The following is a 14,791-nucleotide window of genomic DNA, read 5'->3' as shown; positions in this document are numbered from 1 at the left end:
AAATTGATAAAATGATCTCTACTATGGCAAGAAGACACTGGTGACCAAGGATAGTACAAGAGTACCAATTTGAAGACTTAACCTATATATGTGCATACACTATTTGTTTATTGAAATGACATGAGATTTGCTCTACTGAGTTTATGGCTCACCCCTTTATGAATTTGTGCAGATGTTACTCTTTGAGGGATAAAAAACTTAATACCTAGAAGGGATGAAGTCTAGGAGGGATAAAATGGGATATTCCTTCATTGGAAGAACATTTTGAAGAAGAAGACCTCAATATGATTGTTTCTATTCCACTTCGGCACCGCAATTCCCATGACAAGCTTATATGACATTTTGAATCAAGAGGCAGATTTTCAACAAAGTCTGCATACTAGCTAGCTCGCCAATTATCTCAAGCTACCCCTTCGGCTTCAAACCAGACGGTGAGCACGAGATTTTGGAAGAAGTTGTGGCACTTGGGTGTTCCAGTTAAAATTAAAGTTCATATATGGCGAGTTTGTTCTTCAATTCTACCCACAGTTGATATGCTTCGAACTAAGAAGGTTATGATTGGGGGTGGTTGTTTCTTTTGTAATGAGGATACTGAATCGATTGAGCATGTGAGTAGAGATTGTTGTTTTATCAGAGACCTTGCCAAAATGTTCCCAAAGCTGCATGAAATATTTCGAAGTGTTTTCCAACCAATTTCAATGTCGGACTGGCTCATTACTTGCTCTGAGTTGCTTCCAATTGATGACTTCCAGCTACTACTGGTTATGATTTGGGCTGGATGGAAGGAAAGAAACTCTAGACTGTGGGATAATAAGGTGAACTCGCTGAACAAAGTGTTTTATCAGGTTCGTTCTTTTATTCTTTTGTTGCACTCGGTTACGCAAAAGAAGATGTGTAGGAGACGAGTGTTTAAACCTTGGACTCCTCCTTTAGTGGGATGGCTTAAAGCTAATATTGATGGAGCTTTTCAAGTTGAAATGAAACAAGGAGGGGTCGGTGTCCTATTAAGGGACTTAGATGGACATGTAGTGGGAGGTATCTGTATGAAAGTGGACACTATAGCTTCACCGGATACTGTTGAAGCTCTAGCAGGAAGAGCAGCATGTGAACTCGTTGCTGAGTTTAACCTTTCTCCTGTTATTTTTGAGTCTGATTGTTTGAAGTTGGTCAAGACTTGTTCATCTAGTGTGGAGGATGACTCAACCTTTGGTCAGGTAGTAGCTGATATTAAGGATAAGTTTTCTACTATGCCTTGTTCTTTCTTTTTGCATATTTTTAGGGAAACCAACTCTGCTGTTGATAAGCTAGCAAAATTGGCTCTTCGTTTGGGGTTTTCTTTTCGTTGGTTTGGTTCTGTTCCAACTGAGTTAGGAGGCTTAGTTTCTTCTCTTTGTAATCCTTAGTCGTTGTGCAATAAATTTTTATCTCTAATTACAAAAAAAAAAAGTTATTGCACGTTAATTTATTTGTTATTTGTATCGTAAAGGACAACAAAAAGGGCTAAACAAGACCGGGGACCGTTATGAATTTCCCGGTAAACTAAAACCCTCACAATCCAAAACTAAAATCCCAAAACTCCCAAACATGCCGAACCGCCTTCTCCTCCGCCGCATCCTCCTCCGTCCTCCACTCTCCTCCTCCTCCGCCGAATCAGCCGTCGATAGAATCTTCCACACTTTCCGATCTTACTCCACCACCCAAACAGTTCACGAAGACAAACAAAAGCGCGGCAACAAGTGGTTCACTCTACCGCCGTTCACTGACACCGTAAACGGCGCCGCTTTGGGCAGAGAGCTCTCTCGCAGCGTCGGCAGAGACGTGTACGCTAAACCCTCCGCCGCCGCAGCCACGACGGCGCTTAAATGGGTCACCAGGTGCTGCCCGGAGATTCCCAGAAACCTTGTGCAGAAGCTCTTTCGGTTAAGACAGGTTGAGCTGTTTTTAAATTTTAGTGCATTTTTGAAATGGGTTTTTGAATTGGTATTGAAAAGTGGTTTGCTTTGATTGTTTGTTACAGGTTCGAAGAGAAGCATCTGACATGGATCAGAGTGTTCAACCACTTAAAAGGGTATCTGAAATTTTGTAGCTTTGTTTTCGAATATAATGGATATAGTTTTAGAGCTTGTAATGAGATTATATGGGGTGGTTCTGTTTCTGATTTTGATTTTTCGTGAAGGTGGGGACTAAAGACTCAATGAACTTAGGAGATCGAATTTGTCTTCCTATTTCTGTGAAAGAGTTCCCTGATCATAAGCAAAAAGAGGGGCATTGTAGTGAGGAAGAAGCCGAGTTTATTCGTAGCCTTGTGTTGTACAAGGTTCGTAACTGTGAACTCTATCGGTTGTGTGTGTGTGGGGGTTAAGTTAGTTATATTGCTTATGCGTGTTCTTTTGATTTCAGGATCCGGCTATTATTGTCATCAATAAACCCCCTGGATTGCCTGTTCAGGTTAGCTACTGATACTTAGTTGATTAATTAGTTGTACTTTTGGTCTCTTGGTAACTTAATCTGATTCAATGTTGAAATGTCTGATGTTTGTACAGGGTGGTATCGGAATCAAAAGGAGTTTAGATGAACTGGCTGCCACTTGTTTAAGTTATGACTTATCACAACCTCCTCGTCTGGTGAGTTTGTAGTAATTTCTAACTTATGGAGGATTCATCATTTATGGCTGTAATTTAGAGTGCATATGGAAATGAAAGAGTGATATTCATCGCATGACTATTGCACTATTTCAGTTACGGTTATATTGACAAGTTCGAGCTGAACCATTGATTATCACCTTTTTTTTTCCATTTCTTTTGTCACATTTTGAGATTTCAACAAAGCTGTGCAAGTTTTTAGGAATATTCATTCATCGGATGAGGTTACAGTTTCCAACCCACCTTGGTTGGGTAAAAAGTTAGAAAGAATGCAACTGAAGGAATGAATTTCTGGTTTGATTAGGGTTAGAGTCCTGATGTCTGAACAAACAGGGACCATTGTTTTGCATGTCTTTTTTGACTGTTTGTGTTTTTCACATCTAAACGTGAAAGGAAAATTTATGGAGAAGACATCAATGGATAGACTGTCTATCATATTAGAAAATGTCAGATACATTCTTTGTAATGTATCTGATTCAAGATTATGTACAATTATACTAATCTATGGATAGGCACGATGCAAACACAATATATAGATCAGTTAGAATAACATTTGTATAAAATATTTCTTATATTGTATCAAGTGTACATGCCTGGCCTCTTTTTCGGCAACAATCTTGTAGATTGCTTGGATGTCAAATGATTCATCTTCTATAAACAAACTTTTTGTTTGTTTAGGTACACAGACTTGACAGAGATTGTAGCGGTATCCTTGTGATGGGACGGACACAAACAAGTGCAACAGTTTTGCATTCAGTCTTCCGTGAGAAAACTTTTGGAGCTTCAGATGATGTGAGTAAATGTCGGTTCTTTCTTTCTGACTTTGCTATTCCGAGATTCTTAGTTCTGTTACATTATGTGTCAAATTACCTGTGATTTGGTTTGTTTTAAAGGTTATCAAACATGCTAAAAGCATTCTGCAAAGAAGATATTTGGCACTCGTCATTGGATCTCCCAGACAACAAGAGGGATTAATCTCAGTGCCTTTAGGAAAGGTTAGAGTACTTTTGGATGTAGTCACTGTCTTACCTGTGCCACAGACCTAAATATTTACCTGTGTACGAAGTAATGAACTTCAGCCAAACTCTAGTTAACAATTTAAATGCTTTTTGGTTACAAGCTTTCTGGTATTACCTTAGGGATACATTGAACATATACTAATGCACAAATGTCTATAAATATACAGCTAAATTACATTTTTGGTTCCTGTACCTCTGGCCATTCCATTTGCTGAGTAGTTTGTAGTTGGCAATTTATATTGCAGTCTACTAGCTCTTAAATTTTAGTAATGATTCATACCAAATTTGACTAAAATTGCTAAATATATGTACCAAAACTGTAAAATGTTCCAGATTACAGACTAATTAGCTCAAATTTGCTGAAGTTTATGATATGTTGGTGCTATGAAATCTTTCAGGTGGTGGTTGACAATGGTAAATCAGATAGGATCACCATTTTGAATAAAGCACAATGTTTGCCGTCTCAACATGCAATCACAAAGTACAAAGTGATTGGATCATCATGTCCTGGTTAGCAACAAACTCTATTGTCTTGCATGATGTGTCAAATTTACTATTTAGAAGGCTGTCTGGGTAATTGTTTTGCCATGAGATATCTGTTTCGGTTGTAGTTTCAATACCTGGCCCAATCTAGTTTAACAAGAATAATTTGGCACTCCACTGTTAGCTTCTTTTGATATCCTATTACAAATTCTCCAATAATTAATACTACCCTGTCATGTCTCTGATATTCTACTGAATATTCAGGTTTCACATGGTTAGAGCTGATTCCACTTACCGGTCGAAAGCACCAGGTATGCATCAGAACTAGACACTTGCAGTGATTTCTTATTGCAGCTTTATTCATTAGTTAGAGTCACTGTTGACTGTGCTTTCTGTGCACAACTCTTCTGGCCATTTATGGGAACTACAGCTGCGGGTGCACTGTGCGGAAGTTTTGGGAACACCAATAGTCGGAGACTACAAATATGGATGGCGAACACATAAGGACTGGAAACCTGTTGCTTGGTCTAAGACTGAATGTCATTCCAATGAGGAGCGTTCAAAAAGAAAAAATCTTCCTTTTGATCTCAATATGGACAGTGGAAGTATCGACGAAAAGAATCTGCGCTTACATCTTCATTCTAAGCAAATGGTTTTGCCGAATGTGTCTCTGGCTTTGCAAAATGTGAAACTGCATGCGGAGTGTGATCTTTCAGGGCTAGAAAGCATAGAGTTGGTTGCTCCTATGCCTTCATACATGCAAAAAAGTTGGGATATTACAAATTCTTGTTTTGACAGGGGTGATATCACACATTCTTAAGCTACAAGCCTACAACTAGAATGTTCTAATTACTATTAATCTTTGAGGTGCGCTCTTCACTTATGTCATTTAGTTTTAACCTGACCAAGACATATGGCCCTCTCTCCACCTCCTACATGCAAGACCCAGTTCTCATCGCACTCTAATTCTAATCTCAAACTACATTGTTCAATTCCAAAATTATAAAACCAGATAATCTCTTTCTCACCTTTGATTACCCACTATACTCTCTAAACTCTACCATTATTTCGTTGCAAAATATGCAATTTTTCCTCACCTTTCATTATCCAAAAGCTCAATTCTTTTTTGGCAATCCATGGTTGGACTTGGTGAAATCGTTTGACGTTATATCCTCATTTTACACTCCCAGTCAAGTTGAACAAGGTGGCCTTTAAGTATAGATTTATTACTGCTAGTAATTAACCAAGCTCAGAATAGATTACCACAAGTGCACCATATTCATTATTTGACTATTATGTTGAAGCCAATAGATTCTTAATATACTTGCAGGACTCCATGTCCATGTGGCTTCCAAGTTACAACTCCTAATTGTAAACTAGTTCACTTTATACTAGCATACCCCAGTATGAGATCATTTGAATTACAATGCTAGTTATCTATCAAGATCTGTCCAGCGGCTCTGTACTTCTCGCTTCTTTTATGTTACCCTGGCTAATATGCAACTTCCGGTGTAGGCTATGTATGATATCATGTATATAAATATGCATAATACACTTTTTCTGCACCGACAATATTGATATTGAACATAATAAAAATGGATACTGCTTGTTTAGATTGATATTTGAGGTCTATTGATAGAATTTTCCTTTTTGGTAATAGCCAGTCAGCTATGTATTCAGCTTTTTCATTACCTGATTTTTCAGTTTTTTTTTCTTTCTTGTGTGTTTGGTTGTTCTGGGTTTCAAACTTTCAATTAATACAAGTTCCCCAAAATTAAAATTAAAAAAAATAAAAATTAACGTTAAGTAAAAATAAATAATATATATATATATATATATATATATATATATACACACTATATATGTATTCAGCTTGTTATTGACCAAACCCAAATCTAGAATTTTGCAACATTTATATGATATCTGGATCTCTTAATATGTATGGATTGTGCAATAATATCAACTGCAGGTGCAAAGGAGGTAAGAAAATAAAGTTGTTGAAAATCAAAGTATCCATTCAGCTTATCAGACTATCTCATGTCCCCCTTATAAAATATAAAGCCTTCTACATGGATTATGCTTCTGAGCATGAAACAATGGCCAATAAAGACTCTTTGGTTTTCTTATTCTTATGCTTATGCTTAACATGAGGTTCTTCGTTTGCAAGGCCATTGATGAAAACAGAAAGGTACATAACTACATATAGTGTACCTCGGCTCACTTCCAGATCATAAACTGTACTCACCATTGTCTCACCACCTTTGGATACTAGAAACAGTTGTCAGGAATGGCTCGGGTGCAAATAGGTTGACAAGAAGGTACAAAATGAGTTTCAATGGATTTTCTGCGAAGCTCACTGACCTTGAAAGAAAACAGATTACTAACATGAAGGAAGTGGTCTGTGTCTTTCCAAACACAGCTTTCCGCCTTCAAACAACATTTTCGGACTTCATCAGTCTTGATGGGAAAATCCACCGAAATGCCACAGTAGAGACTAGAGAGTGATATCATCATTGGTGTCCTTGACACTGGAATTTGGCCTGAATCGGATAGCTTCAAAGATGAAGGTTTCAGACTTTCGGTCTGGCTCCAAAAAAGTGGAAAGGTGCTTGTAACTTCACTTGCAACAACAAGATCATTGGAGCTTGGTTTTACGAACCCATAGTGTGCAAAGGATGACGTAGGCCATGGAACCCACACTGCCTCCACTGCAGGAGGGAACACGGTAAAGAATGTGAGCTTTTGTGGATTAGCACAAGGTACTGCAAGAGGTGGAGTTCCCTCTGCTAGAATTGCGGCATATAAGTCTGCAATGGTGAATGGTGCCATTCAGAGGATATCCTGGGTGCTCTTGAAGATGCTACGGCTGATGTAGTTGACACCATTACGGTTTCACTTACTGGCATACTTGCACTACATTTGAATAAAGATCCGATAGCAATAGGTGCTTTTCATGCAACCGAGAAAGGGATACTAACAACAAACGCTGCAGGCCATGATGGTCCTGGAGCTGGTCCTATAACAAGTGTGGCACCATGGTTGCTAACAGTTGCAGCAAGTAGCACAGATGGTCGGCTCATTGACAAAGTTGTTCTAGGAAATGGAAGCACATTTGTTTCAATAAACTCCTTCATACTAAATGAAACAAGTTCTCCATTAATATATGGTGGAGAATCTGCTGCTTCAAGTCAATGCTCGGAGTTTGAAGCGATGAGTAGTTCTTGCCTGAATAGTTATTTAGTGAAGGGAAAGGTTGTTTTATGTGATGCTAACCTTGGAGGTGATGTGGCTTACGAAGCTGGAGCAGCAGATTTAATTTTAAACCCACCTAGACCTGGGATAATTTTAGAGGCTCATGAGTATGATGCAATAAAGTCATATATGAACTTTACTAAAGATGCTCGAGCAAACATATTAAGAAGTGAAGCCATTCGAGATGACGCTACACTAGTTGTTATTTCCTTCTCTTCACGCGGACCAAATAAAATTTTACCTGAACAAATATTTTGGCTGCATTTTTACCTCTTGCTTCTATGACAGGGAATCCTTGGGAAACTAGGCATGTAAACTACAACATAGTATCTACTGGAACCTCCATGCAGCAGGTGCTGCTGCATATGCTAAAGCATTCCACCCTAAATGGTCCCCGGCAGCCATCAAATCATCTCTTATGAGTACATCTTGGCCAATGAATGTTACGGATGATGCCCCGGGTGAATTTGCTTATGTTACTGGACACATCAATCCTGTCCAAGTAATAGATCCGAGGCTGGTTTATGAAGCTTGTAAAGAAGATTACAAGAAGCTGCTCTGTGATGGGTCAAATTTCCCTCCTTATTTGGAGGAGGATGTCATGTAGTTTACTACATGTGAAAAACCTTTTCGGTGAAGCCTCAAGACCCATTCAATTAACCAAGAGGCAAGATAGTATATGAATAGCAAAGTTGGTAGTGTGTATATGTTGAAATGCAAGAGAGAGAGCCTATATGTATAGGCTTGTTGGTGGCTGAAAAGTTTGACAAAATGATGGAGATGCATTGATGGTGCATACAAACATTAAAGCTTGAATTAAGGAAGAAATTTGAATTCTCTTCCTTGTGCATGGACGTGAAGGATTTGCATGGGAAGTGCATGAAGAATGCATGCATATATTTGCCTATATATAGAGGCATTTGCAATGGTGCAAAAGATATAGAAGAACCGGTGAGTTCACCTTGTGCTATACAAGAGTGTGAGATAGAGAGAAAACTCCAAGTTGAGAGTTTGTGTGTGTAACAAAACAAAGTGTGTGTGAGAGTGTATCCCTTCAAGAGTGAGTCTTGAAGTAGTGTTTCTCTCCGTGTAACCTTTATTCGAATAGTGGAGGTTCTTTGTTGTTGTTGCCCCGTGGACGTAGGTATTTTGCCGAACCACGTTAATACCCGGTGTTCTTTATCATTTTCTTTCCGCTACATTTTACATTTGTGGTTGTGAGTTCTGATTCCATTCTACAGTTTATTCTTCCGCATAACCCAACACTCTGCTCGGTCTTGGAGAGGCCGAGGTTAGACTTATATCAGGAGATAACAGCACTTGCTCTACACTTGGATAAAGACTCGCCAGTGGATTACAATTACCCTTCACTAGCAGCTGTTGTTTCACCAAAGCAAGCATTTTTATTAAATTTCACAGAATAGTTATGAACGTTGGCCTTGCAAACTCCACCTACAAAGCCAGAATCTTCGCAGACTCCACACAAGTGGACATCAAGGTTGTGCCTGAAGCTCTTTCTTTCAAGTCTTTGAGTGAGGAGAAGCCTTTTGATCATTTGATGTGACAGTTGTTGGAGGAGGACGGCATTGTTGGTTTAGTCTGATGGAACTCATAACGTTAGAAGTCCAATTCTTGTTCACACCAACCAATACCAATCTTGACTGCAATAATATGCAGAACTTCATTGTTGGAACTTGGAAAGAAAGTGAATTTTCTGATTGTACATGACATTTTCTGAACCATTGAATTTCTTCCAATGAAATAAGGCCAAACTCACATACCAATCATAACTCCTGAAATGAATCTTCTATTTAAAGAGGTATATATATTGTGAATAAAATGTTGAGATTAGAGTGGAGTATCAGTGGAGGCCTAAGATGTGCTTAAAATGCAAAGTCTTCGGGCATGCTGAGGCATCGTGCCCTCACTCTCGACCCTTGGCTGAGAAAAGTCAGGGCCCTCAACGTGTCGCAAGTTTGCCTTTAAGTTCTGAGAACAGGTCTAAGAATAGTGTTGTTGTAGCTCCAACTCATAATGGTACTCTCAATGGTGTGGTGGGGAGTGATGGCCAGAGTGACCAAGTTGTTGATTCTAATTCCAATACGGTCTTATCAGGTCGTGTCTCTGATGACCAAGTTGATAAGGGAAGTTTTGATATCCCTAAGCGTACTGCCTCCAATTCTGTTCAACTTACTCCTGCCCCTTCTATTGGTGGTGTTGGCACTAGCAATACTTTTGCCTCTCTGGACTTGAAGGATGATGTTCTTCTGGCAGATTTGGTTAATATTGCTTCGCTTGATTACTCTCAGTGTCCCATGGAAATTAAGCGGAAGAATGTTGAGCAGCTTCCTGATAAAAAAGTCCCTACTAAAAAGAAGGTTAATCGCAAGAGTCGTGGTAAGGGTAAAGCTTCTACCCGGGTACTAATCTCTCCTGGTTCTCATGATTAATCTTGCTTGTTGGAATGTTAGGGGCCTAAATGGTAACCCTAAGCAGTTGGGTGTGAAAAGTTTTATTGTTTCTCATAAGTTATGTCTTGTTGGGTTAGTTGAAACTAGAGTCCAAGCTTCTGGTTGTAACTCAATTACTCGTTCTGTGTTTGGAGATTGGGATTACTTTCATAACTATTCCAGCCATCACCTTGGGAGAATTTGGGTGGGTTGGGATCCCTCTATCATTAAAGTGTCGGTGATTGATGAGGCAGACCAAGTGGTTCATTGTAGAGTTCTTATTCTTGATAGTAATGAGGAGTTTCTTGTCTCCTTTGTATATGGTGCCAATGATGATAACGAACGTTCTCTTCTATGGAATAATTTATCCTCTTTTTCTAATAGCTATGGGCATGTTCCTTGGCTTGTTTTGTGAGATTTTAATGTTGTGAGATTTACTACAGAAATAAATGGGGGAAATGAGGTCAGGACAAATGCTATGGATGAGTTTGCTTCTTGCATCCACGTTACTGAACTTGAGGATCTTAATTATTCTGGTTGTAAACTTACTTGGTGCAACAAGCATTATGATGGTATGCTGATTCACAGGAAGTTGGATAGAGTTATGGGAAATAATGCTTGGTTATCCAAATTTTCTAATTGTGTAGTTAAGTTTCTGCCTCATGGTATCTCAGATCATTCTCCTGCTCTTGTTTCTCTTGGAAGTCCAGTTCAGGGTAGAAAGCCTTCTTTCAAGTTTTTCAACTACTTTGCTGAGAGGGAAGAGTTCTTTCCTATTGTCTTGGCAGCTTGGAACACTGTTGTTGTCGGATCCTATCAATATCAGGTTGCTAAGAAGCTCAAATTAATTAAGGCTGAGCTTAAAAAGCTTAATCGTGTGAAAATTCAAGATGTATCTGTCAATGTCACTACTACTAAGGATGCTCTTGATGTTTGCCAGAGGAACTTGTATTCTAATCCTAATGATCCTCTTCTCAGACAAACTGAGCGAGACTTGTTGCAGGCTTACTCTAATGTCTTTCTCTGTGAGGAAAGTTTCTTTAGGCAAAAATCTAGGGTTCAATGGCTCTCTTCGGGTGACAGGTGTACATCCTATTTCTTTAAAGTGGTCAATAAGAGACGTCACAGGAACCGAATTAACTCCATCTGCCGTGGGGATGGGTCTGTTGCTAGCTCTGATGAGGATATCAAAGTAGAAGCTGTTGGGTTCTTCCAATCTTTATTTGATGGCTCTAGGTCCTCTCCTAGGCCAAACTTTGGTGAGCTTCAGAATATTATTGATAATCCTCTTACTTCTGGACAATCATCTGCTCTTGGTTGTGCTTTTTCTGATAATGAGATTAAAGATGTTTGCTTTGGTCTTCATTCTAACAAAGCGCCTGGTCCTGATGGTTTTAATGCCTTCTTTTTTAAAAAGACTTGGCATATCATTGGGTGTGATATTATTAAAGCTGTCCAGGAGTTTCTATGTTCTCACAGGTTGCTCCAAGAGTTCAATGCTACTATTATTATGTTGGTTCCTAAAGTATGCAACCCAGCTTCCATGAGTGATTTTAGGCCCATCTCTTGCTGTAATACAATTTATAAGATTATATCCAAGTTGTTGGCTAATCGGCTGAAGTCTTGCTTACCTTCTATTATTAGCCAATCTCAATCAGCCTTTATTGCTGGAAGGAGAATTGGTGATAACGTCTTATTGTTGCAGGAGCTGCTTAAAAATTATCATAGGAACCTGGGTCCACCGAGATGTGCTATTAAAGTGGATATTTTGAAGGCTTATGACACAGTTGATTGGGATTTCATTCTTCATGCTCTTTTGGCTTTCAATTTCCCAGCCTCTTTGGTTAGTTGGATAAGATGTTGCATCACTAGCCCAAGTTTCTCTGTAGCCATCAATGGTGAGCTAGCTAGTTTCTTTCCTAGTAATCGCGGATTGAGACAAGGAGACCCTCTCTCTCTTTATCTTTTTGTTATTGCTATGGAGGTTCTTTCTAGGCTTTTACATAAGAAAATTCAAGCTCTTCCTGCCTTTAGGTACCACTGGAGATGTGAATCTATCAAGCTTGCACATTTAGCTTTTGCTGATGACCTCTTCTTATTTTGTGGTGGTGATTATCAATTGCTCGGGTGTTAAAGGAGACCTTAAATTCATTCTATGGTCTCTCAGGTCTGGCTGCAAATGCGAATAAGAGCAACATTTATCTCTCGGGTGTTCAAGTTGATGAAGCCTCTCATATTAGAAATTGTTTTGGCTTTCCAATGGGCTCCACTCCTTTTAAGTAACTTGGAATCCCTCTTATTAGCACAAAACTTTCCTTAAGTGATTGTTCGCCTTTGGTAGAACGGGTGGTTTCAAGAATTCAAAGTTGGGAGAATAAGCTGCTCTCTTATGCCGGTCGTCTGCAACTTGTCAAATCTGTTTTATGTAGTTTGCAGGTGTTTTGGGCTTCTCATCTCTTTTTGTTGAAAAAGATCCATATGTTAATTGAGCAGAATATAAGATGTTTTTTGTGGTCTAGAAGTTGTACAAGCCATTATTCTTCAAAAGTGGCTTGGGAGGTTGTTTGTGCTCCTACAAGTGAGGGAGGTCTGGGAATCAAAAGTCTTCACATCTGGAACAAGGCTCTAATGGCGAGGCACATTCGGATTCTTTTGACAGATGATTCTAGTCTTTGGTCTTCTTGGATCAAAGTTAATTTCTTGAGAGATAAAAGCTTTTGGATGGTGTCTACACCCCAAATTTGCTCCTGGAATTGGAGGAAGTTGTTGAAGATTCGTGATTTTATTCGTCCTTCTATTAAGCATATTATTGGTGATGGAAAGTCTACTTATTTTTGGCATGATTATTGGCACCCTTTTGGCCCTTTGCTGCCTAGGTTGGGGCCTGGTGCTATGATTAATTCTGGTATTCCTTCCAATGCCTTGGTTAGTTCTATTGTGAAGGGTGAGTCTTGGTGTTGGCCTCTTTCTACTAATTCTGCCATTCTTAGAGTTGCAAGTAATGTAGAAGGTCTTATTCCAAATTCAAGTTGCAAGGATTCTTGTATTTGGTTACCTTCTACTTCTGGAATTTTCTCTACAGCTTCTACGATGGATCAGATTTGGATTCATCATCCTGTTGTTGATTGGGCAAAGATTGTGTTGCTAGAAAGTGGAGCTTAGATGCCTCTTAGTCATTTCTTTCTTTGTTCTTTTTTCATGTTTTGTTTGCTTTCCTTTGGTTAGCTTGGTTTCTGTTGTTCTGTAGCTTTTTTGCCTTTGGCTTCGGTTGTACTGGGCTCGCCCTCCTTTTTTTCTTTTAATATACTCGTTTATTTAACCCAAAAAAAAAAAAAAGGGTTTATTCATCTAAATCATGTTTTGCTGGTACTTTCTCATTACTTCTGCTGATATAGTAGATAACCAGGAAACAAGATGAGACATGTAGAGGTTATATAGGGTGAGTTCGCTACTCGAAAGGACAAGTAGGGGAAGGGTTCCACTCTAACAAACTCATCTTTTAATACTAGTTAATGTAGATGTCAGTGACATAAACATCTGTATGTACAATTATGGTGTGGAGGTTAGGATACTCAGGGTGACATATAATTCTACTACCATGCTGTATACACGGACTCATTCTTACATAAGCTAATTTTACTATCATTAGCATCGTCTATCTAAGGAAATCAAACATAAGTTCAATGTGGCGCCCCTTTATATTGTCTATCTGCCGCTCCATTTCTTCTCTTTACCAACATCGTTCTTGATCAAGTTTTTCTTTTTCTTCAGAGCTCAGATTTGGCATGCATTGTCCATTGTCTTTGACAGACATGTTTAGTAATTGGCTGTGCGATTAGTTGCAGTGGAATCAGACTAATTGGTGAAAGCATTTCACGGTTAGGTTTTCATTTTGCATGTATAGGGCATTAGTAGAACAACCTAGGCGTGCCTGTAAGTAAACATGTCTGTTACTGCGTAATAACCAAGTGCATATCCATGACATGTCATTCTGTGTACACTTGCAGAACTATTGTTTTTCTGCTTGCAGATCTTCTTCATTCTGGCTTCGAAGTTACAACTCCTAAAGTCCAAATAATGAACAATGCAAGCTAGATTCTATTTTGAGATCAGAAATGGCTAGGTACGCAAAAGCAATGCTAGTTATATATGGAATCAGAAATGGCTGGCCGGTCCGTTGGCGTCTAGGTACTCCAACTTCTCTCAAGTATCCAAGTGTCGGCAATTTACATGGCAGGAAAGTAGTTGCTGCAGCTAGAACCTGCTGCTACAGCTAGCATATATATTTATACCTGGGTCCTGGCCATATCTGTTTGCCAACTACATACTCAAATTCTGAAACATTGACAACATGTAGTGGTAAGCGGTATGAGAAAACAACCAACTCCATGATAAAGCTTAACTAAGTTTAAATATTAGATTTTCCTTCCCAATGTACGTTTGTGGATGTGTGATATGTGCCTAAACACTAATGTAGATCGTATGCAATCAAAGCAATTGTGAATTTGTGATCATGCTAGACCAAAAAGAATACATTGAGTTGGCACGACACCATATAGGTTCCGCATCATTGTGTTAGTCCCGAGCTAGCCTTCATGGTTAATCGCCGGTTCAGTTATTAGTGGCAACCATGTAGAGCAAGCAAACCACACGAGATTTGCCACCATAAGGGTTTAGGGCAGGAAGTAGTTTACACTTTTCATAAGGGCAGGAAGTAGTTTACACTTTTCATCCAACCTTTTAGTATTTAGTTTGAAGTTGTGTGACTATGCAAATTATGCAAATCACTGATGTAGAGGGATTTTAGACTACTTGCATACGACACAAATTTACAAGACATCGTTGTGAATGTAATAATTTGGTTCAGTTATATGAAAATAGTCACTACCAGAAGAAAGGCTTTAGCCGACGAAAATAAAAAACCAAGGCCGACGAAATTTTTTTT

At 39.0% G+C, this 14,791-nt stretch overlaps 2 protein-coding genes and 1 pseudogene across 2 annotated transcripts; all 3 read left to right on the top strand.

Moving 5' to 3' along the window:
• Nucleotides 1-1,584: 1,584 nt before the first annotated feature.
• LOC101309281 (RNA pseudourine synthase 4, mitochondrial-like) lies at nt 1,585-4,964 on the top strand. Its single transcript, XM_004305911.1, has 10 exons — nt 1,585-1,929; nt 2,018-2,068; nt 2,177-2,317; nt 2,401-2,448; nt 2,544-2,624; nt 3,321-3,434; nt 3,536-3,637; nt 4,060-4,171; nt 4,409-4,455; nt 4,575-4,964. Exons 1-10 carry the CDS (start codon nt 1,585-1,587, stop codon nt 4,962-4,964), a joined length of 1,431 nt encoding a protein of 476 aa, XP_004305959.1.
• Nucleotides 4,965-6,346: 1,382 nt separating this feature from the next.
• Nucleotides 6,347-8,960, top strand: LOC101308995 (annotated as a pseudogene; the record flags this gene model as incomplete).
• Nucleotides 8,961-12,474: 3,514 nt separating this feature from the next.
• LOC101308407 lies at nt 12,475-13,008 on the top strand. The gene has a single exon (XM_004305910.1). The coding sequence runs from the start codon at nt 12,475-12,477 to the stop codon at nt 13,006-13,008; it is 534 nt and encodes a 177-aa protein (XP_004305958.1).
• The last annotated feature ends 1,783 nt before the right edge of the window (nt 13,009-14,791 follow it).

The sequence above is a fragment of the Fragaria vesca genome, linkage group LG6 (assembly GCF_000184155.1).
Source record: "Fragaria vesca subsp. vesca linkage group LG6, FraVesHawaii_1.0, whole genome shotgun sequence".
NCBI lineage: Eukaryota > Viridiplantae > Streptophyta > Magnoliopsida > Rosales > Rosaceae > Fragaria > Fragaria vesca.
The sequence above is the reverse complement of the archived record's forward strand: the minus strand, read 5'-3'. Positions and strand labels throughout refer to the sequence as shown.

Coding starts and splice junctions, on each gene's coding strand:
- LOC101309281 (XM_004305911.1), top strand. CDS start 1,585: ATGCCGAACCGCCTTCTCCTCCGCCGCATCCTCCTCCGTCCTCCACTC. Junction 3,435..3,535: donor CTTTTGGAGCTTCAGATGAT/GTGAGTAAATGT, acceptor TTTGTTTTAAAG/GTTATCAAACATGCTAAAAG. Junction 3,638..4,059: donor TCTCAGTGCCTTTAGGAAAG/GTTAGAGTACTT, acceptor GAAATCTTTCAG/GTGGTGGTTGACAATGGTAA.
- LOC101308407 (XM_004305910.1), top strand. CDS start 12,475: ATGGCGAGGCACATTCGGATTCTTTTGACAGATGATTCTAGTCTTTGG.